The 24,303-nt window shown below is 34.4% G+C and overlaps 1 protein-coding gene across 5 annotated transcripts in view; it reads right to left on the bottom strand.

Moving 5' to 3' along the window:
• LOC129806845 (hemicentin-1) overlaps positions 1-24,303 on the bottom strand; it is a 687,416-nt gene that overhangs the window by 73,682 nt on the left and 589,431 nt on the right. For all 5 annotated transcript variants that reach the window (XM_055855638.1, XM_055855639.1, XM_055855636.1 and 2 more), the window contains 3 exons: positions 15,131-15,323; positions 2,811-3,071; positions 30-226 (listed from right to left, as the gene is read on the bottom strand). In XM_055855638.1, the coding sequence (XP_055711613.1) occupies positions 30-78 (49 nt within the window). In that variant the 5' untranslated portion in view covers positions 79-226; positions 2,811-3,071; positions 15,131-15,323. The remainder of the gene's footprint in view (positions 1-29; positions 227-2,810; positions 3,072-15,130; positions 15,324-24,303) is intronic.

The following is a 24,303-nucleotide window of genomic DNA, read 5'->3' as shown; positions in this document are numbered from 1 at the left end:
GGGCATGAAATATTTGGTAAGGTACTTACAGTTGACACTGAGAGTGACTGTTGTCTCAAGACGCTGTCCTTCTGGCATAGCTCGGTTCCAAACGACGCACCTGTATGTAACTCCATCGTCATCTCTCCTGGGTGTTACAATCAGTGTGCTTGAAGTCTGCAAATCCTTCGAGCCACCACGATTTATGGTAGCCTGAAGGGGCTGAGAGCTTCCTTCTCGATACCATCTGCAGAGATCGAGATTTAGAAATTAGATATAAAGCTGTTTTGGTCCTTAAGAGTTTCTCGGATTTAAGGATTAGCCAAATAGTTGCATCAATTGGCTTTTCAGCTTTCCAGCTTCTTTGTTCTTTTGGAAACATTGAGGATCTTTGGGAACAAGTTTAAACCTTGCTCTTAAACCTGTCTTTGTCGTAGGTTGTAGGACTGTTCATTGTTGTATAGGGTTAAGGTGGAACTGGTATTACTGCGATAGAGATAGAGGATTCAAGGTACGAAGTCTTGAGGTTCTAACGACCATGACTGCTCCTCAAGGTCCTAAAGGTTAAATCTCAAGGTTTTCCAATCGGATCATTCAGTTACGCGCGCTTCGGGAACTAGTATCAAACTAAGTCTAAAACCCGTATTTGTCGTAGGTCGTAGGTCTGCGAATTATAGTATAAGGCTAGGGTAGAGGTCAAAGAAATTTTCCACGTTCTACGTTCCGTTTATTCGAGCTTCTTCAGGAAACATTGGGGATCCTTGGGAACAAGTTTGAACCTTAGTCCGAAACCTGTCTTTGTCGTAAGTCGTAGGACTGTTCATTGTTGTATAGGGTTAGGATGGAAGTCAAAGATATTCTCCACCTTCCGCGTTCTGTATCAAACGAATTGGTGTAATACTGGCATAGAGACAGAGGATTTAAGGTGTTAAGTCTTGAGGTTCTAACGACTTCGACTGCTCCATAGTTAAATCTGAAGGTTTTCCAATCGGTTAATTCAGTTACGCACGCTTCGTGAACTAGTATGAAACTAAGTCTGAAATCCGTATTTGTCATAGGTCGTAGGTCTGAGCATTGTAGTATAAGGCTAACGTAGAGGTCAGATTTTTTACGTTCTACATTCCATTTATTCGAGCTTCTTTAGGAAACATTGGGGATCCTTGGGAACATGTTTAAACCTTAGCCTGAAACCCGTCTTTGTCGTAGGTCTGACCATTGTAGTATAAGGCTAGGGTAGAGGTCAAAGAGACTTTCCACGTTCTGCATTCCGTTTGTAACGGATTGGTATTCTATACTGGAATAGGAACAGACGATTCAAGGTTCTAATTCTTGAGATTCTAATGACCTCGTCTGCTACAATGTGGTCTTGACGTTCCTTCAATCGGACAATTCGGTACACTGGGAAGCTTAACCCTTTAACGACGAGACACTTTTCACGGATTGAAAATTAACAAAAAAATTAAACTGAGAAACATAATCGATGATAAGTCTTACATCTAACCTTAAAGTCCAACAGAGTCTGATTCGGTGCATTTTGTGCTTCTATAAACGATAGGGACAAAAATAGCCCAAAAATTTAAGTAATTTTTCCGACAATACCAATGAATAATATTTTTCGCTTTAATGAAAAATATTACGTACGAGTATTGTAGTTTTTATTGCCAAAAGGGTTTTGCTTAAAAAAATTAGGATTATAAAAAATAAATAAAATCAATTATGAATTTGAGAATTTAAAAATTCGCCATTTATGAGCTTAAATATTTACTACATAGCAAATAGCTAGAGACTTGCAAAAAATATTCTAGATTCCTTCAACCTTCTACTTTACAATTTTGTACAGACATAAGAAAAAAAAATAACTTTAGGTAGTCAGGAAAAATTATTTTCTTTATGGGACACCGGTGTCCCAATCGTCCTTAATGGGTTAACAAGGGCTATGACCATAAAATGGCCAATGAGATAGCTCCAGGGCAGGGCATTGAAAATTCCAAGGCTCTGTAAATTGTAAACTGCGCCCTGCCCGACAGACTCTGTTCTGTACTTGCACTAAAAACAGAAAGATCCGGTCATACAATACGATCAGGAACCTGATCACAGATAAAGTGACGCGAAAGCATAGTGGGACGGTATTCAGAAAAGATTAAATCTTTCTTAAGTTATATAACCCGGTGGTAGCCAAAATCCCGAAAGTCATAATCGTGAACGCCAAAATCCCGAAAAGGCCAAAATCCCGAAAGCCGAAATCCCGAAAGCCAAAATCCCGAATGTTCAAAATATTTTGGCGTTCGGGATTTTGGCTTTCGGGATTTTGACCGGGACCCATACAACCAGGCATAAGATTATCAAAAACGGATTTTAACACTAAATTGCGATCGGGCTTAAGTCGCAGAAACGTGTCAATGAGACGTAGAGATGGCAATGCAAACAGCTGTCAAAATTATCTGAGGGACATTTAAATTAATCCTCAAATCTGAAACCTAAAGTAGACTCTCGCTAATTCGGCTCTTTAATTCGGGCGGTAGTTAAATTTGAAAAAAAAAAAGTTGACATTTTTCAAGTTGGACTACGCTTATCGAATGAAGCAAATATGCCTGAATTTGTCATGTTCCGTCTAAGTTATGATGTGATTTTTCATTATTAAGAAGTTTTAATGCAGGTCACAATAAGTATGAATATGTAAACTTAATATGAGTCTGCAGATGAACAAAAAAGCGTAGCATTTCAAATAGTTTGACGCTTGAATTTTTTTCTAATTCGGGTGACATTTCGGTCCCAAATACCCGATTTTGAGAGAGTTTACTGTACCTAAAAAGAATCAGTTTGAAACTTACGTTATTGTTGGATCAGGTGATCCACCGATGCTGCTACAGGTCAGTTCTTGTCTCTTGTCTTCTGTGGCAATGGCAATATTTCCCGCAGCCACTTGGGGTGGTTGAGGTGGGGTCAGTACTGTGACATTGTAGTATTCTTGATGGACATCAGCTCCAGTCCCTACGGCTTTCACCCTGCACTCAAATCTCCCATTGTCCCGACTGTAGGAGGCATTTTTGATCAGTAAATCGTAAATTCCTCGATCTGGACGGAAATCCAATCTAAAATAAAAAAAATAAAAAAATAAAAATAAATGAATAAATAGAATTTCATTATGGATATAAGCATAAAAATTCACCAATTCAATTAGGTCAACCCTTTTAGCCAGTGTTAATTGAGTTTCCCAGGATAAACTCAATAGTGCTTTAACTCCCTCTTTTCCCACCATTCCCCAATTACACAAAAATTTGCCATCCTATTGATTTGATGGGATTTAACATTAATAACATTATTAACATAAAAAAAGCAGCTAAAAATATTTTCAATCATTTGGATATGCAGAGCTAGAATCAAATTACTGTCGGCTGTTTTTTTTTGTTCGTTCTGTCTGGTGTAATTCCACCCAAAATTACTGGCTTGTAATTAATTTGGGAGTAACCCATACCCATAGTCCTTCGAAATGAACTAATTTTCGGCGATGATCAATATTTTCCCATGTTGAGAAAATCAAATTGAAGTTGTGGAAAGAGCCATGGCAATTAATTGGCAAATGGACGAAAGCAATTATTTTTTTTTCTTTCTCACAATTCCAAATTATATTTATATATCTATGTATTTTTTTTTACGCAGAGGCCTATATAAATAAAAGTTCTACAAAATATCGAATGATTTGGCCTATGAAGCGTTCATATTATTCTTCGTTTCTCTCCTATGCTTTCGACAAGCTTTCGAAGTATAAATATTCATGAAGTGGAGGAATGGTTTTTTAATAGATATATGTACATATTTTAGGCCAACTCGCAATTTTCTTATACATATATATATATCCTCTTTAATCTCCGATTCGGCAGAAAATGTGTAACAATCGATATTTTTTTTTCAATATCTTTTTACCATTTGCGGACACCCATGTGATTGTCGAAAAATAAATCCTGTACACAATGAGAATTTCAAGAGAGGCTATCAACTTGTCAATCAATCGAAGGAAGAACAGCTTGCAAAAGCTCTCTCAAAGGAAGGCTAAATTGTATCGATCTAAAAGCTTTACGGTATCTCAAAATTGAATGGGAAAATGGTTCAGGAATATTTCTTCAACGGATCTTTGCCAAATCATGCCTAATTTTAGAGTAATTCTTTTATTTACTGAAAGCTTGCCAACTTTACCAAAGGAAAACCTCGAAATATTTACGGATAATTTGACTAAGAGGTCACTATAAATGTCAGCTATAAATGATTATAATGGATTGTTGTTCATTATTTAGGAATTCAAAATTTTACTTGCTTTCCTTAATGGGTTTTATGCAAAAATTCAAAAATTGCTCAATAGGGACGAACACTTGGAGTAACATATTTGGGTTTCGAATAATTTAGAAAAAAATATAAATTTTCCTTAGGATTTCTTCAATTTCAAAATTAGTCGGGATGACTTTTTAAATCCCTTAATGCTGGAAAAATTAAGATAAGTTTGTAACATAAAGCAAAGGGGGAAGTGGGCTACCTTTGAATTGGGTCACCTTTAAAATATGGCTTTTTTAAAGAAGAACTGAACCTTATGATAATGTAATGTTGCATATTAATTGGTCTGTAGAGCTAAATCATATCAAGATAAGGCCCAATTTAATTTAAAAATATAAGGAAACCCTATTCCAAGATGCCCCAATTTAAAGGTGCTCCGAAACGGATCCCACTTCTCCCTAATTAACTTTTAGTTCAGAATTATGAGTTTTAATTTTGGCACTAAATATTTAACTTAAGGGCAATATCACATTGACAGTAAAATGCTCACCGTATTTCGTTAATTTACGCATTTTCATTGCAATTCATACGCAAATTCTGAATTACCATATTACCTTATCTCATACTCGGTGGCACTATGTGAAAATAATACAAGAAAATTAAAGAAATAAAACGAAAATACGATAAACGGTGAGCGAGAAAACTGTACGATTAATTTTTCCCTAGAGTTTTTTTGCTCACCGTTTATCATATTTTTGTTTTATTTCTTCGATTTTCTTATATTATTTTCACCTAGTGCCACCAAGTATGAGATAAGGTAATAAGGTAATTCAGAATTTACGTAAGAATTGCAATGTAGATGCGGAAATTAACAAAATACGGTAAGACTTTGACGGTTACGGTGAGCATTTTACTGTCAATGTGATTCTGCCCTAAATCGTTAAGCCTTATTTATTTCAAAATTGAATGATTCATTTTAAAATTTGTGCTTCCTATCAAATAAAGTCAATTAATTAAAATGTTTTTAAATATTAGTGGTATTAGAATTTTAAATATTTAAATTTTAAACTTTTTATTTTAATTTTCATTTATTTTGCCTTGATTTTTCTGTAACTAATCAGCCTTCTAAACAGCCGTGACAGGAACCAACCCCATAAGAAAAGTCGATAATGCAGAGGCACTTAACAACAGTACTGTGCTAAAAAAACATGTTAAGTTTTCATTTCATAATCATTTTTAATGATTTTTCCCGAAGAATAAAAGAAAAACAAATTTTATCAGACTCTTCTTTTTCCATAAATCTTCGAATTTTAACTGCTCGAACTCCAAGAGAGAGCATCAGTTTTCACAATCTTTTTAGGACAAAGGGAGTAGTATACTAATTACAAAGGGCGTAATAATTGTTTCGCAATTGTAGTTATTGTGTTTTTTAAAATTATTATTTAAAACATATTTTCAATAGATATTAAAGATTTTTGCAAGATAACCGTAATTATAGGAACTTGCTATAATCCATGACATTACCCTATGTGGTTCGTGTCTTGAATATTAAGAAGACTTCAGTGGATTGACAGCATTTAAGATTGGTCAGTAAAAATCAATTTTGATAAGAATGTATTAAATATTTTGCAAATCGTCAATAAAAATAGAGAATTAGGGTAAAATGAGGTAATTTGGAACCATTTGCAATTTGGGATATTTGTGATTTCTTCACCGTTTTAGATATTGAAAAGGAAGAAAAGCTTTTCCTGTGAAAAAGTCTCAAATGTCCTAAATTATAAATGGTTCCAAATAATCTCATTTTACCCTACTCTTAGTAAGACAATTTTTTATCGAGTTATGAACTATCTTGACTGTGTCGGTTTGGAACAATATTTATTTAAAAATTGTTCTTCTCTGAATGGAGGCATTTACTGAGTTTGGCTACCAAATTGGTAATATTTTTCTTTACTGTTCATTGATGACAAGCAAAAGTCCAACAGATGTTCTCTCATTGGATGCACTTGACTTGCACAAATGCTTCTCTAGAGACTGGACTTTTCCCATTCACCGGGAACTCTGTCACCTGAAACAAGGTGTTTCTTCTTTCATGCTACATAGTCGAATAATTAGTTAAAAAAAAAGCAGTCATTGGAAGTGAAATGTGCCTTGGCCATTTAAATCATTTTGCGCCAAGAGGTCTGTGAGTCGAAATGCGAGCAGCATGATTTATAGTTCGTGTTTTTTTATTCTGTTAACTTGCTTCTTCTTCTTCCCTATTACCATTCTCTGCATCAATTTGAGGAGTTCATGTTGCTTTTCACTTTGCGTGCCACTCAACATATCCGTGGTAAAATGACAAGGGAATCCGCACCAAAAATGTAAATGAGGAGGAAGAACGTCGCGATTATTGCAAAATAGTTTTCAAGAGAGAAGAGGAGCTTTTGTGGTTGAAAAGAAGAAGAAGAAGGAAAAAAAGTAACTCATGATTCATTGGTGCTCTTAATCATTTCTCAACTACGTGTAATAACTATACTTCATTACCATTAATCAAGTCACAGCGTTCTACTTGCTTCACTGCGGGCTTTTTGGGATGCTTGTCTCTCTTTCCCCCTTTTTCCTCCCTTTGGTTTTTCCTCCCAAAATGCCCGCAACTTGATTAAATATATGTGTATCACATCCATCCTTAAGAGAAGGGTGTTTTGGGTTCTCTTAGTTATATAACATCCGAATACCAGAGATTGACTGTCCTGAGGGAGTTTGGGGTGGACAACCATCCATCTCAGTGCCTTACAAGGCTTCTTTTTTTTCTCACTCTGTCATTAATAACGGATATCCTGCCAATTAAAAATAACCTCACGGCCCTTCCTTCCTTGAGATTCTTTTGCACTGACCCCCAAGCGACAATAAGTTATCGAGAATTGTTTTTGCATTGACAGATTGAAAGATTGCTTACACAGAAAAGAATCTATAGGGTAATTTATACAATTTAAGACCGAAATTTTCTACAATTATAACTGGAAAAATGTTTGATATCAAATTTTCAAAGATCAAACTTAAACCATTGGGAGTTCATTTTTCAAGCGATTTGCTTAATTTTGGATTTTTGGGAAAGGTCTTGAAATGTACAATCCGACTCCAATGGTTTTAATCGGTAATAAACCGGTATGTTTAGAACGGTGGCAGCCAAAATCCCGAAAGCCAAATTCCCGAAAGCCAAAATCCCGAAAAGGTCAAAATCTCGAAAGCCAAAATCCTGAATATTCAAAATCCTGAATATTCAAAATCCTGAAAGGGATGAAATTATATGGAGGAAAATGTTTAGAATAATTTTCCAAGACACAGAAAATTTCCCTTTGCCTCCAGCAAGCGCGGGTGCAATCGTGGGAGTAGCTATGACACTTAAGAATTTGGGATTTAGGCTTTCGGGATTTTGGCCCATTCGGGATTTTGGCTTTCGGGATTTTGGCGTTCGGGATTTTGGCTTTCGGGATTTTGACCGGGACCCGTTTAGAAGCCTAACCCAGATGATCCATCATATCGTTCATAAACGACCGAAAAAAATTCGACAAAGAACTTTCTAAGGTTGAGGTTTAACCACTTTGGAAAACATGGTCTATTTCTCAACCGATTTGCTTAAATTTTCAGAGTAAACGGAAAGAAAAACCGAAGTAAATTTGTATTGACGGAAAACGACGCGAGAAGATAATTAACGGAAAGTTTAATCTTGCTATTTAAATTAAAATGTAATAAAATTGAACTTAAAAATAAGTCCTAATTTTACAACAGTTCAATGTGTTCAGATAACATATGTTAAGATAAGATAAGAGCGTGGTAGAAATGTCAAACAATTAATTTTTTGTTTTTGCTATTCTTACAATTTTTGAAAGTTATTCTAAATCAAAATAATGGCGAAAATTTTATTTCAAAGACTGTTGATTTTGAACAATAAAAAGTTATTCAAATTATTAGTAAAAATGTTTAATAATGTATTAAATCAACAAGTGCGCGTGGTAGATCTGTCCAACAATAGATCATTTTCTCTTGTTTTTTTTTTTTAAATTATTGTATAAAAACAAATTATATCAATATAATGGTGGAAATTATACTTTAAAGATTGTTGATTTTGAATTATAAAACGTATTAAAAATTACTAGAAAATTTTTTGGAAAAATTTTGATGATGTGTTACATCAACTAGGGTAAAATGGGGTAATTTGGAACCATTTACAATTTGGGACATTTGAGATTTTCTTACTGTTTTAGAGATTTAAAGGGAAGAAACCTGTTGCTCATTTGTAACAGTGAGAAAATATCATGTGTCCCAAAGTGTAAATTGTTCCAAATTACCTCATTTTACCCTACATATACGTGGTAGATAAATAGGTCTTTTAGATTTTTAAAACCTTTAATAAAATTTAAAATATTAATTGATATAATTATTCAAAGTTTTTTAAAAGCTTTTTAAGGCTCGTATTTTTTTCTAAGTTTAGGAGTTTGAAGAAAAAAGTTATACTATTTTTTCAAACGATTAGAACAAGTTTGCTGTCGTTCTTAGGATTTTTAAATTCTGATAAAAATTGAACCACTTCTTCCAACTGATTATGGACTTATAAAACTGGTTCAAGTCGGTTATGAATAGGTTAATGTCAATCAAGCTCGTCAGCACGATTCGTTAATGAGTTAATGGACTCCTTACTAGGGCAAAGGAGACTACAGCCAATGTAATACGCTTTGAATAGAATTGGTAAATTTCAAGAAATTTCATGAATTTCCGCCTAAAGTAGGGGGCGACTGCTGTGAAATTTTTGAAATTTTACCATCTCTAGCTTTGAATGTAGCCTTCTTTTGCTGCGAGCGTCCATGATTAAGGCTTAAGGAAGTGACCAAAATGTTATGTAGGGCCCATCTAACGATTGAAGCTTTTATAAGCTTTTATAGCATTTTACGGCCATGTTATAGCATCTATCAAGTAGAAGCTTTAATTGTACACCTGAAACGTATTTAATTAAATTAATTTAAAACACTCGAGGAAAGTATCGAAAATGAATGGACCTCAGAAGAGTCTTCGATATTAGTTGCGTAGGGGCACAACAGACTCGTAAAGGAGCTGAAATAGTGAAATCCCTCGTGCTATTCCTCAAATGTCAATTTTTATTGCAAGACGATTCGAGTCTACTGAAAATTCTTTCCGTCAAATTACTTCGTAGATTATCCACATATAGCGCTCAAGTCTCTTTTACCCATAAAATTTATAGGATGGAAAACAAAAGCTCAACACTTTGACAAGGGAATTATAGGTAACTTAAGTGTCGACATCGGTTTTACAAAAGCTCTTGGCAAAAACTAAAATTGTTCAAATTGTAATTAAGGCCAAATGGTTAGAGATATCGGCTGAAGAACTTCAAGGGACCCTGTCATAACTAATTGAAAAGGTAATTAAATTTTTGAATTTGTTGATATCCTTATCTTTTTAGTCTCTTGTCCAATTAAAACTACTATTCGGAGATAGTCAATATCTTACCCTAAATCAGTGAATTTCTTTTCCTTCCGGTGTCGTTTTTTCCATGGAGAAGAATGCACCATATAAACCCCGATAATTTGTTTTTGTTTAAGATTTCTTTGCTTGAAAAGTGATAAAAGCTCTTAAGACTATTTTGTAAATTTTATAGCATTAAGAGAAAATCATCAGAGTAAAGAGTATAATCAGTAAAATGTAACGTTCTTTGTTAATCTAGCAAATGTTATGAGCTTTTTGGGAATGAACAGCACGTAAAGTTCTTTGATAGTTTTTCATCTTTCTCCGTCAGAATCAACAATTGTTCGACAAAGAAGTCAGTGAAAAGCAGAAAAAAGTCCCATTTCACAGTACGTTTGCCAGTTGTGCAAAGTCGATGGGACAAATATAATAAGAAATGTGCTTTTTAACTTCACTGAGGGCTTTTTTCGCTGTCACTTTGACGGAAAAATAACCAAAGCTGGGAATGCAATTATATTAATGCACGAAGTTAATGAAGAAGACTTTTCTGCGAGCTTTTTCTTTATGCATTGCTTTTGCAATTTGCCTGGTTCTTTTTTTTTTTTTTTTGAAGCAAAAGCTCAGAGAAAAAATTCGTATGAAATAATTCAAATATCTCTTTCTATGTGGTTTGCGTGTGCTTTTCATCCCTCCGGACTCTTTTAATCATTTGTCTTGTCCCATTTGCTGTGAGCAATCTCCTTATTTATAAAGCACCCCAATGGTACAATTTCCCAGTATTTTTTTTTGCAACTGTTGGAGAGGGTATCCCTTGGAAATAAATTATGGTAAATGGTGTATTTGTAACCCTTTTTTCCAAGCTCCTCATTCTTTTTTTTTTGTGTCGCCAACGGATTTACACTCCCAGGAAGTCTGTAAACTCCTTGCGCACTAATTGGTGGCACTTTGGCTGTTCCTCTTCATCCTCAGGAACTCACACTTTCCCTCCGTCTTTTCCCAGGCATCACTGAAACACTCTTAATGGGGTGTCTACAATTTTTCCCATCGACTTTTAACTACATTTTTTTTCTACGGAAAATGAGTTGATGGAGGTTTAGATTAAAGATAGCACAGAGATTAAATGGATAAGAATGGCAATGAGTTTGAGAATGACAGTTAATTACTTTGAGCAATTACGATGGGGTTCTTCAAAGAGTGGCAGGAGATATCTCAAACCGTGTGGCCTCAATTTTATTTTAAATGCAAGGGTAAAGAAGGGGTGTACAATTATTAAAAAAAGCATTGCGTTGTGCTTCAGATCGGTTCAGTAAGAAGTATGTGTATCATATTGGCATTAGACCTTGGTGGCGTATTTTAAACCCTAGTGGCGGCTGCCGCCGTCTTATAAAATTGAACTATGCTATAAACCGTTTGTTTGAATTTACAAATTAGTATTTCAATTGACCGTTTCTAGTAGATCGTTTCTCAAAATTCATAATTGAGCTAATGGAGTAATTCCATTTAAATAAAACTATTAAAATCCATTAAAGCATTTTGATAATAATCAAAATGCAATACAGAATAAGCTATGAACTATCCAATTTAACTCTGTTGGTGAATTTTCTCCGGAAAACTGAGTCAAATCCGCTCTCTTCTATCTTTCATGTGAAATAAGGATTATACACTCGACGATGATGAAGATTAAGCTCCCATGAGGAGGCAAAACCGGGGGAAATTTAACTGAAAATCCGCGCTAAGGATGAGTTGGTAAAATAACACAAAAAAAAATTATATCTCATTTTATGTTGGGAGTGAAAGAGTGAAGGGGCCAATAAAACAATCCACAGAACTGCTAAAAGAATGCTATTATTGCTGCTTTTTTTCCCTTCTCTTTCCCATTCTACTTTCTGTCTATTTTGTTCCATCCCCGAGCTTTTGATGCTTTCGAAGCTTCACCAAACCCCTCTCAGCATTTTTTTTGGCGGGATGTTTTTTTTGTGTGATTTTCAATGGGTAACAAATCGCTTTTCATCCACCCACTCGGAGAGATTGTCAATCACCGCAAATATTCATCACCTTTGAGATGTGGTGAAGAATGAAGCGTCTGGAGGGTCATATACAATCCGATTCCATCGCTCTATTCCGATCGAAAAAAAAAGAGAAGAGAGAACTCTTGAAGAATTTTTTGAAGCTGTGAAAAGACTTTTGAGAGGGTACGAGAAAAGCAATCCCATTAAGAAGGACCATTCTTCGTCTTTTTAATGCCACCCTCTGTGAATACCGGTCGTTGGGAAATTGAAATCTGATCGAAGCTTTATTGGCTCGAGGGAGCTTTTTTTCCTCCCAATTTGGGCCATTGAGGAAAAAAATGAGAATAATATCACCAATTATTTTATATCAAAATCAAATGGCTATAATTCACTTTAATACAATATTTATTTGCCATTTGGATGGGAAAAAATGGTTTCTCTGTAGCGTTTTTTTTTGTTGCCATTAAAAAGCACCATTGGAGCTTGAGGGGGCAGTAAATGTGGCTATAGAGAGAAAGAGATGTTTTTAATCGAGTGATTATTATTCAATTGTGGGGTTAATTTGTCAAAATAAAATACCATCATGATCAATACATGAGGCAATTTCCCGTAACAGGAAATTTGTGATTTGTCCACTTGGACTCTCTGGCAGAGACACGAGGGAAAAACTTAGGTGGATCGTACATTTTTAGTCAGTGTGGGGAGAAAGTTTCAGTTGGAAGATTCATTATTTGCTTCATTGATCCAGAGTGAATAGGACAGTTGGTTGACACAGTCACCACCTCAATGCTCGACTGATTTCCTTCTAAATAGGGCGAACTAACCACTATAAACCGGTAAAAGCAAGATTCTTGGATAAAAATGCATAATTTTTCTTAGAAAAAATCTTGACGACTTAGGGGACACTGGGACAGTACTAAACATTGGGTAGAGGTAAACAGTCAGCGGACAAAGTTCCTATAGTATCTCTATAGTCATCTGAAGTCTAATATTTAAAAATCGCACTGATTACTACCCCATGTTTGCTACTGCCCCGGTTATTTCTTAAGAAGTAGGGGAAACTCGGGAACCACCAAACACGGGATAGCACCAAATACTAATTTTTATTTTTAAACTACATGGACTATCTCGACCATTTCTTCAGTAGACAAGCATCCATATAATGCCTATAAATTTCTGTAAGTCTTATCCTCTGAAGTCGAATATCTGACTAAAAAATCGCAGAGTTTGGTGGTACCCCGTGTTTGGTGGTGCCCCAGTTTCCCCTATTCGAATTCGAAATTTTTTCATCGTAAAGTGAGTACGACCTCGACTAATCTGGTGTTTGATTCTCCAATCATGTCTTGAATAAAAGATAAATGGAAGACTTTTTGCACATAAAGTTGTCAATCTTCCAGGAATTCAAACTCAGTCTCGACTTTTCGATGTAAATTTTCGGAATAAATTTTCGCACAACGTTGGGAAAATTTATGAAATTATCACACTAAGAATCTGTTAAAAATCTTACACCGTGATTATGAGGGGAGTTATAATGAAGCAAGTCTTATAAGTTGGATTTTCCTAAAGATGTCTCTTTTTCGATTTCGAAACTGATCTTCGAATACCACTTCTCTTATGCAATCTCCATCTGTAACTACTCAAATTTTCGTTTTCGATTAAATTTTAGTATATTGTAATCAAGGTTGAAATCTTTTCAAATAAGGTAAAGTGCCCTCAAGTCGACCGGTTCCTCAATTCGACCGGTAGACTTATTTATTTAATTTATTCATATTTGCACTAATATTTGGCGTATGATCTAACATTAATAGGTCAATTATTCCATAAATAAATACGAATCAGTGAAAATTTGATAGAAATTCACCATCAAAAATTCAACTATTGACCACCGGTCGAGTCGAGGAAGCGGTCGACTCGGGGGCACTTTACCTTATTCGATTTTTTATTTAATTTTGTATGCATTTCAAAATTGCCTGAAGGTACCCTGTATACCTAAAGCATATCTGGACTTCTAGGGTAAGATGGGGTAATACGGAATCATGTCTATTTTAGAATTTTCAGATTTTCTCGCAGTTGGACATGGTCAAAGAGAAAAAAAACCATGAAGAAGTACAAGGCTTTATATTCGGGAGTACTTCTTCGTTGTTTTCCCATTTGCCATTTAAAACTGTATGGAAAATTTGAAGTTCCAAAGTAGTTCCAAATTGCCTCATCTTACCCTACGTGGCTTTTTGTTCACATTAGGCGAGACCAAGGAAGAATTAGCCAACAAATGAAGTTTTTCATTGCGTACAAGTTGTAAGAAAAATGTAACAGGCTGATAAATACTTCAATGAATATTTCAAGTATTGGTTTTTTCAATATTCCTTCTAATGCAAGCTATAACATCCCACTGTCTAATACCGGGCGTGGCTAATTTTGCCCCGGCTTCCCCTTATAGTAGTTACTCTATCGATCCGGCCACCATGCGAACGAAACGAAATGCTAAAATGTCTTTTATTCGGCTTTCGAAACTGATAAATCACTAAAATAATTTATTTTTCAAAAAAAAAAAAACCTAAAATTCTCAGATTTTTTTTTCAGCAGAATATTCTTGAACGTAACCAGTCACAACTGGTTGGTTACTGGTTACTGTCTATTTCGTGTCTCTATTGCCAGGGTAATCGGAAATTTAGTCGTGGCCAAAACCAAATATCTCGTACAACACTCCATTTTGTATTGATCCGAGACACTATCCCTTCTTTTAAGCAGTGCAGTGAGGCAAAATTATCTTTATAAAATATATTAATCAAATTGATCAAATTAAATTGCTCAATTTAATATAATTTCTGAATTAATGAGCAACAATATTTACGCTGTTGGAGCATAGTTAAATGAGGATTTGTTTGTCAATCCTAGCTTTATAACATTAAATTAGTGATAATCTGTTAATCCAAGAAATGCAAAATATTAATTAAATATTCAATTGATAACTCCGATTGACTGACTGTCTGTAAATGAACTTTGAATTCGATTATTCTAATAACTTAGAACCAAATAAAATTAATTACTTCCCAAATAGTGGCTAAAAGGTCTTAATCTACCCTACAACTTACTAAAAAACTATATCCCAATATCGAATGGACATCCGAAAAACAAACGCCAACGCTTTTTCCTCCACTCCATGGGAATTGATTGAAGTCATTCACGCATCTCAATCGAAATCAAGTTCAATGACAAGACACTTTTTCCTCTTGTGCCAATTTCTCTACGCTTCTCGTTTTTAAATCCATAGCAAGAAAAACCAGTATCATCTAACACAATAGACACTAGCGCAGAGATAGAAGTGTGAGGTATTGTAAAAAAAAGCCTCAAATTTAATTGCACGTGAGCGACGTTCCGTGAAGAGGTAAATAAACATAGAGAATCGTGTGTGAGCTTACCTGTAATTGGTGTTCAATTGAATGTTGCCAATAGCCACATTCTCAAATTTGTTGCCCACCGTCCATCGGGCCCAATAGTAGGAGAACTCAGTGGTGGAGTGCTGCTCATTAAATCGACACTTGAGGGTCACGTCTTCGCCCTCTCGTGTATCCAACGATTCATCTCCAGCAACAACACAGAGCGCAGCAAAGGCTGGAAGAGGAAGAGATTTGAAACAATTTGTTAGACTTTCAATTCCATCAAATAACATTTTATTTGCTTCATATTCAAAGTTTTTAAATCTTACTGCTACAATTAGTTTTTTTTTTTTTAAATTAGCTTTAAATTAGCTCCGTCGGTTTATAATGTTTACAAAAAAAAATCTCAGCCGAATTATATCCTTTAATGTCAAACGTCACTTTCTATCACCATCATTTGCATGTATTGGCATTTCTTATGTTAAACCCAAAATAGACACAGGGATCAGCTTAGGGATCAGCCCGAAAAATGAGGATTGGTGTCGATACACTTACGGATCAGTCCAAAATTTGGAGAACCAGGCTGATCTTCTAAATTCGTAAGGTCTAGTGAAATTAAGGGGATTAGGCGACATCAGCTCCAGTGCTAAAAATAGAAAGCTTCCCTTTGGGTGTTTTTGGGTGCTTTTCGAAATGTCAATTAAGTGAAAAAACATGGAGAGTAATGGTACGCAATGTTGCAAAATATTAAAATGCATTAAGATTGGAGTAATGGGAAGGTCAGAGTGCTCCTTCCTGTACGAAAAATCCATTTAAAATGCACTTAAGTGTGGAGATTTAATAGAAATTTACGCTGAAAACGCTAATCCTTGATCTAAATCCTCAGTGTATGATAGTTTAGGCTGATCCTTTACCGCCAAATTTTTCGAGCTGAGTATTCTCCAGGATCAGCCTGTGTCTGTTTTCGGCAGTATAAATAAAGTATAAGACCTATAGGATAAGGGAATGTGCCCAGGCTTTCCACGGTCCCAAGCTTCATAATGACTAAATTTTTCCTATGTTTCTGAATAAATGTGACTCTGCAATATATTCTAAACAGGACTGTTTCCCCTAGTTTTTAAAATATGGGTGCGATGATTCACATTTATTGGAAAACATTGGGAAAATTTAGTCATTATGAAGCTTGGGACCGTGCAAAGCATGGACACTTTCCCCTACTAAAAAAAATATTGTTGCCTAGTCTCGAACCTAGAACCTTGCGATAGGAAAATCCATTAAGACTTTCTATGCCAAATATCTGGGAGTTGAGTATCAGATGGACCTGTGACTTAAAAAGCGTTTTTTCAGCGAGATTATTTACATTTGAATTACGGTTAGGAAATTTGACAACCATCTGAAGAAATTTTAGGGATTCAGTAGATAATTTTCATAATTCTGAACGAATAGAAAATATTTTTAGTTTAAGCACTATCCACATAGAATCAAATATTTAATCCTATAAAATATTTCAGTTTAATCACGCTCTCTGATTGGCTGAAACTTTGAATGCTTTGAAAATTTTAAAACTCTAGCCAATCAGAGAACATGATTGGAACAAAATATTTTGTGGAACTTAAAATTTGATTGTATGTGGATAAAGCACTACCCCGTATGGGCCGTTTTTCCCTTCGATTTCTGGAGCCGTCAAAATTTGATCGTTTCATAAATCTTTACGATAAAAGACCCTCTGGCGATGAATAGTTGAAAACCACTGATTATATGTTGTCAATAAGGTATGTACAGAGTTTCCTTGCTACGTGTTCTGAGTTTTTCCAATACTTTAATTTATTAATATGGTTTAATTCAAATACGAATTATATTAAAACCTAAGTCAAAATATCTTAGTACACGTCGCTATTGAAATTTGATTTGAATTGCTGATTTTAAATTAAGATCACTTCTCTTACTCGAATTTGAGCTCTTATTTTTGTATCAAGAAATAAGTTTCTTTTCAAGTGTTTGTGCTCACTTCGGAAATCAATTGATTTTTAAAAATAGATTTTACATCCAAATTCCAAATCCCTTTCAACCATTTCCTTTACCAAAATCAACCGCTGAGCTATTTAACTTTCAAAGTGCTTTAAAATAACTTTTGAATTTAAATCTCATATAGTCATTATTTCAAACTTCAATGCCCTAACATTAAGCAGTAGGTAATCGGAAAATTATTTTAAACGTCTCTTTAAGATTCAACTATAATTGAAAATTCTTTTCTACTAGTTTCCTCTGCTTCATTTCCTCGAGCAACTTCCTGTACTCTTTTGACTGTTTAAGGGTCTGGGCTATGAGTAACTTTTCCTTCTCTCACTTCCCATAAAACTTATCAGAAAATTTGGTGTCAAAAGAGAAATTATACGGTGGCGATTGAAAACAGTTAAAGTTTCACCATAAGACATAAATTAGTCATTTCCATAATGCCAGAGTTCCCACAACTTTTCAGTCGAATTTCCATATTCTTCCCACTGGCTTGAGTTTTTTCAATCAAGAGCACACTATCTCAGGGAAATATTGAGACAATCGCACAATAAATTGAATAATACTGAGTCAAGGAGATTTTCCCACCGGCAACAAAGAAGTTGAGGGAGTTGAGTGTGTAATTGAGAGGTGTTTTTTTCTTTTAATGAATCTTGCAGAAGTTTTTTTTTGTAAAAAAAAGGGGGTTGAGACGCCCGAGAGTGAAATATAGTCATTAGAGTCTTTTATTTTTTATTTTATTGTTTATGATTTGCTGTATGAAAAAATAATGAGGCAGAATTTTACTGCTCCAACTCGGAAGAGAGAGGAATATTTATAATCCACTTATTTTTTGACATATTAGATATTATGGAAAAGAACGGTTATTCTTTAGACCAGTGAGGGTTTCTTCAAGATCGAGCGTTAAAAGGGCTCCGGTCCCGGGGAGCTGATCTTTTAACCGATTGGGACCGCATTGGGACAATTCAATTGAAAGGTATATGAACCCTGAACAAACCAGATTTTGAGATCTTATTTTTAAATTGATAGGAGTTATTTGGAATTAGTACTAAAGGCATATGTGTACCGAACAAAACTTGGACCGGATCTAATCGGTTATATACCGGTTTAGAATGGGCAATTTTTTAAAGATCGTACATGAAAATGATAGACAAACCGTTTTTGATAAATTTGAAACCATTAGGGAACCATTCACTCGAAAGAGCTACAAATTCTGAACAAATTTTGAACCGGTTTTAACCGATTACAAACCGATCCATATTTAATCAGTATGAAATGGTCTATTCTTATTTATTTTAGACAAAAGGGCTAAAAGACTTTTCGGGTGATGAATTTTAAGTGATTGGGGTTAGTCTGAAACCACTTGTAAATCCCGTACAATTTTAATCGATTCCAATCGGTTATGCACCCGTCTTGAACCGGTAATGTATGGTGAATTGTATTTTCCTTAAGATAAAAGGCTAAGAGGGCTTTAGGAGATCTTTAATACACCGATTGGGACCATTACAGATTAATAATAGGTAAATTGTTATTTTTTGGATCAAACATTAAAAAACTTAAGAGGAATACGTTCATTCGCACAAATCACTTTTTTTCAATGTGTTATAAATAAATTTGGCCCATTATTATATTATATTTTAATAGCTAGTCCAATGCCTCAAATTTTCAGAAAAGAGCAATGGGTGAAATCCATAAGGAACATAGACAGAAAATTGAACTATCCGAAGCTTTCAGTCGTCCGAAGGTGGCGCGCTTTCTTCTAACTGATTTTAACAATTATGTATTTATTATTTATGTGTGAAATCTATATTAAATCGGAAATGAAAAAATCGGAAAGTGAAAAATGTTTTGGATGATCAGTTTTAACCCTTTAAGGACGAGAGAGTCACAATCGAGGGTCAGAAAAAATCACTTTTTCTGATTTTTTAAAGCAAAACGCAACTTTAGAAGACCGTAGGAAAAATTTCATTTTTGGGTCACCGGTGACCCAATTGTCCTTAGAGGGTTAAAACCAATTGGGGTCAGTCTGAATTCATTTAAAAGCCCTATAAATCCCAAATACATTTGAGAGCGTTAGTGTGAAGAAGGGGGCAGTCTTGGAAAAGTCATGGAAGGAGGAGCATTGATCTCAGTGTTCTAGATCTTTAGACTAGGCTTTTCAGGTCAGAATTTCTAACGTTTAAAAAGCTGTCTGAGATTTAGTACTGATCCTACTTCATCATTATTATTTATTGTTCATTCAAAAATAACAAGTATGAATAAAATATATTTTTTTCTGTTCTTCAAAGGTTTTTCATTGTCATTTAACCAATTAAAAAGGGAATTGTCAATTTTTGGATTAGTGATTAGTACAGCCATGTGTACTAAACCTATCTACCTATCTATCTATCTATTTATCTATCTATCTATCTATCAACCTATCTATCTACTGTAGAATTGAAAAACACTAGCTACGGAATATTCTCAATTTTTAGCACATGCCTGATATTTAGTACGGTCTAAATATTAATTGAAATAAAGATTTTCTTATGTTTTGAAATATTTCAAGAAGAAATAAAGTATACTGTATGAAGAGGAGTTACAATTAGTTCTATCTCAAGGTTTTGTTTGGTTTTAGTACAGCCATTTGTACTAAAGGGTAATGAATCGGTAATATACCTGTTAATATTGATTAATAACCGGTTTTTTTGGATAGTCTGTTTTCTAACGATGTTTTCTCACGTACAGACTTTCGTTTCTAAGTTACGAGATCGAGCATTCCACAAAGTCTGCGCCACTTTGCCATTTCAAAGATAATTAGATTAAAAATGTAATTTTTGCAATAAAAGCTTCTAGTTAACGCGAAAAATGAGGCATTATTGTGGTAGGATTTCTAATGTTGCAAATAATTCCGTTGACATTTTAGCCGTGGGAAATTTTAATTGGCTTATTTTATATAGTTATTATTTAGATGCCATGTGAATAGGTGTAGGTTTTCATCATTAGTTGGAAGCATCATTGGATGTAATAGTGTCGTGCAAAATCACCCAATAACACTCACATTCACCAATTTATCACTCACTTGAGTTACTTGGCAGTGCATAGAGATATTTATCACATGAGAATGGTGTCCTATTGCAAAATGATGAACTTTGATTGCACCTTAAGCTTCTCATCAATTTAAGGAGATGCACAAAATTCTTCCCCAAAAGTTCAACTAGTTGAGATTGAAGGTATCTTCTTAAGGCAAAAGCCTCCCTCTTCCCTCTTTCTCTCTTTCTCTCTCTCTTGGTGAATCATTTTACAACTAAGATTTCTTCACTTACGATAAGTCCTCTATATCCCTGTGAGACATCCCTTCACACCCTCTTCTATACATATTCCATACGATTAGTTTTCCCAACCAGACATGGAGATTTTCCCATGTCTGTCTTGGCAGAGAGACACCATCAGGAAGTGAAGGAAGATATTCGGTTCATCAGACCACATTTCACGTGGTTTCACCACCTTCTACCACCCCCCAAACCACCACCCACTCACCACCCCAAACATACCAGAAAGTGGAAAGACTTTAAAATGTGTTTCAGTGTATAAATGTGGCTTCTCGGCCCATCCAGAAAACCCATAAAAGATAGACAAAAGACATTGGTTAAGTTTGCTGCAGGAACTTTTGTTGGAATTTTGCTGCAGAAAATTGCTACTCACAGACTCAGTCAGTGTCATCTGAAATGATCCACAATTGTGGGGTAATTTGATGAGTTATTTGGAAAATTGGCACTAAATGTGAAATTTTGCTAAAGTGAAAATTTTCTCTGTAAACTTGATGATTTAACCCAGGGAAAGTTTTGCGGTGGAATTTAACGTGTATGTGAATCATGCTGAGACCACAAAGTGTTTTGGTTTCAGTTAGATTAAGCGAATACTTGTACTTCTTAAGTGTGGAAGACCTGAGGAAATAGTCAAATTTGAGTAACAGAGCAATTTGGAAGTCATTGAGAAGAATAAGTTGGAAACAGAAATACAATTAACCCATCAGAGTCATAGTGTTTTTCATTTAAATTTTAGAACATGTTTTATAATTAGATCAATTGATAAGTGATAACTTATTGTCATTGTTTTTTTTTCAATTGATAAGAAAGGCTGTGTTTTAATTTCTCGACAAAGAATTAGAAATTTCTGTCTCAAAATTTGCTTTAGTACAGCCATGTGTACTAATTGTTTTAATTATGCCTGAGTGCATTGTAATATATCCGTTTTCATTCTTCGCTTTCTCTATAGAAATAATTATGCATAATAGAGAGAAGAAGACCATAAACGCAATTTTTCTGAATTTTAGAACATGACTGAAAATTAGTACACATTGTCATTATTTTTTGCTTATTGGAAAGCAACAAACAGAGCTTATGATATACTTTTTATATTATACTGAAGTGGTTACTCAATAATATTTAACTAATTAGAAAGGAACTGTAAGTACAGCCCTTTGTACTAAATCCTTAGTATTTTATACTGAAATAGTAGAAAATACAAAATGTTGAAGAAGACAGTTCTTACATAAAATTTACAAATCTGATTATTTGAAAATTACTTGTCAATTTAACTCACTAGAACGGAACCGAAATTGAATAAGGAGTGGTGAATTTCTTTCTCAAGTAGCTGACTTAGTATAGCCATGTGTACAAAAGTACACATTATTTTAGTACATTGTATTTCATGAGTCGTTTCTCATAGTCTTTGTTACTCAAAATGGTGAAAAGCTAAAGAAGAATTCAAGAATTTTTAGCTACAGAATCTTTTTTGGACTTTAGCACATGCCTGATATTTAGTACAGCTTAAATATCAGTTTATCTCAATACTTCCTTTTTCTACATGCTTCAAGAAGTATATACAATTTTACACTTTTAAAATTTCTGTCAATGATATTTGATCAGTAAAAAAGAGTAACAAAAATATCTGCCTCAAGGTTTAATTTAGTACAGCCATGTGTAGTAATTTTTCATTTTTTACAATGCTATGTATGCATTACTTTCCATTGCTTTTCTAATAAATTTTCTCAAAAATTGATATATACAGTTGTTGAATAAAATTACTAAAAGTCTTTTCTAAATCTTAGCACATGCCTGAAATTTAGTACAGTCCGTACAGTCTAAATATCAGTTTAAATCTTTTTTTTCTTGAACGTTTCAAGAAAGTAAACTATTTAGTAAACTATAAAGTATACTATTTTACACATTTAGAAATTTGTTATTGATATTTAAACATAAGAAAAAGTATGCCAAAAATTCATGTCTCAATGGTTTGTTTAGTACAGGTATGTGTACATTTCTTTGTTTTTTACAAAATTGTACAATGTACATCCATTACTTTACATTACTTTTATTTCTAAGAATTACCATGAAAATTTAAATTCGTGGTACTTAAAACAATTGTTAAAAAGCTACATTTTAGAACATGTCTCATATTTAGTACACCCAGTAACTGACTACTTTGGTCTTTTGTTCTTTATTGAAAAGCAGGAATCTGTTAAGGATTAGAATACTAATATAATGATGAATTGTCGTCTTAAAATTAATTTAGTACTGGCATGTGCTAAATATTTTGCATTGTATTATGGCTTTTTCTTAAAAAAAAGGCAGTTCCTGGACTTTGTCTTAATGGGTTAAAAATGTATAAAATCCAATTGTATAATCCAAAAGGGGAATCCAATTGTAGGAAAGTGGTAGATTGTTGGGGGTGTATAATTGTTGGGCGACTGAATGAGGAAACTGTGTAACACTTCTTCAATTATTCAGTCATTTTCTTAGCTGTCTGTGGCCACAACAAATCTATTTATGTACTATTGGGATTGGGCAATTCACACGCTTCTAAGCACAGAAACCGTCGTCGTAAAAGTTAGATGGCAAAGGTGAGACTCAATAATTGGGCATCTGATTCAATTGGATTTTGAGGACTACCTACTAATTAAATCAGAGTCAATCTAGATTAGAAATTACAACTGACATCGGATAGAGCATATAGGATTTCAGAGGACCCATCGAGAACTTCAATTGCTGTATAATACTTCATTTTGAAAGTTTCTCAACTTGTACTGCATAGGGGTAAATAGCAATATATGTAAACGAGATCATCGTGAATTTGAGCAATTTCTGAAATCATCCTTCATGACAGACTCTATCCAATAAACCTTCCAAATTCATTGGGGAAATACCATGAATTTGTTTGGTATTTATATGAGTAAAGTTTATCAATTGAATTTTCATTATACCAGAGCACAACAATAATGTAGTTTTCCAGCTATTTTCATTCCAAATGAACTATCTCCCATATAAACCCCCAAAAACAACTCCAGAAGATGCAAAAATTATTACCAAATTCTTCCCACAAATCTGACTCAATGAGCCTCTAGGATATTTTATAGGTCCTTTTTCCACTGGGGAACAACTAAGCCAAATCAATGTTATGTCGAGTTCTGAGTCATTAAACACCCTCAAGGAGGATGGTATTTGGATGAGAAATTCCTCTGGAATCCCCTTTTCTGCAACATACTTCTCCTTAGATGTTTCCACATCATCGCCCCTTGGAAGTCTTACTGTGTGGTGTTGTTGATTGTTCAATTGGAAATTCCTCAAAAATACTTGTTTCATCTTCAAGCCAAGTGATACACAAGTTTTTGGGACACAAATCAGAAATCTCTTTTGGGGGATGTGGGGAAGTTATTAAAATTTTCTTGGAAAGCATTTTCCGAAGGGAGACAGGAAATTCAGTCACAGAAGTTTTGCTTGGATGCCAAGGAGGGTTTTGTTGGTTTATATGATGTACAATCCTGAGGGGTTTCTATTGGGGATTCACGATGATTTTATGCAAATTCCTTATATAGTGAAGGACTTAGGGGAGGCTTTGTTGAAGGTAGAACTTGACTAAGGATGGACGTGAAAATGTATCTTCCAACTGTAGAATTTGATAACTTTCTTGAGAAGTTCATTGGCCTTGTTTTATGACTTAAAAGAGACATCGCTCATTTGATATTACAGGGACTCAGTTCTAAAGTTTCTAAAATTTGTCTTTTGTCAGTAAAAAGCAATGAAAAGGGGAGAAAAATAAATTTTCCTACGACAGAATACTTCTAGATGGAGTTGTGCCACTGTGATATCAAATGAGCGACGTAAAGGATATTTTTAAATAGAAAAAATGTGGATATATATTTTTTAGAGAAAATTTTTAAG

Source organism: Phlebotomus papatasi, chromosome 3 (assembly GCF_024763615.1).
Source record: "Phlebotomus papatasi isolate M1 chromosome 3, Ppap_2.1, whole genome shotgun sequence".
In the NCBI taxonomy this organism is placed as follows: domain Eukaryota; kingdom Metazoa; phylum Arthropoda; class Insecta; order Diptera; family Psychodidae; genus Phlebotomus; species Phlebotomus papatasi.
The sequence above is the reverse complement of the archived record's forward strand: the minus strand, read 5'-3'. Positions and strand labels throughout refer to the sequence as shown.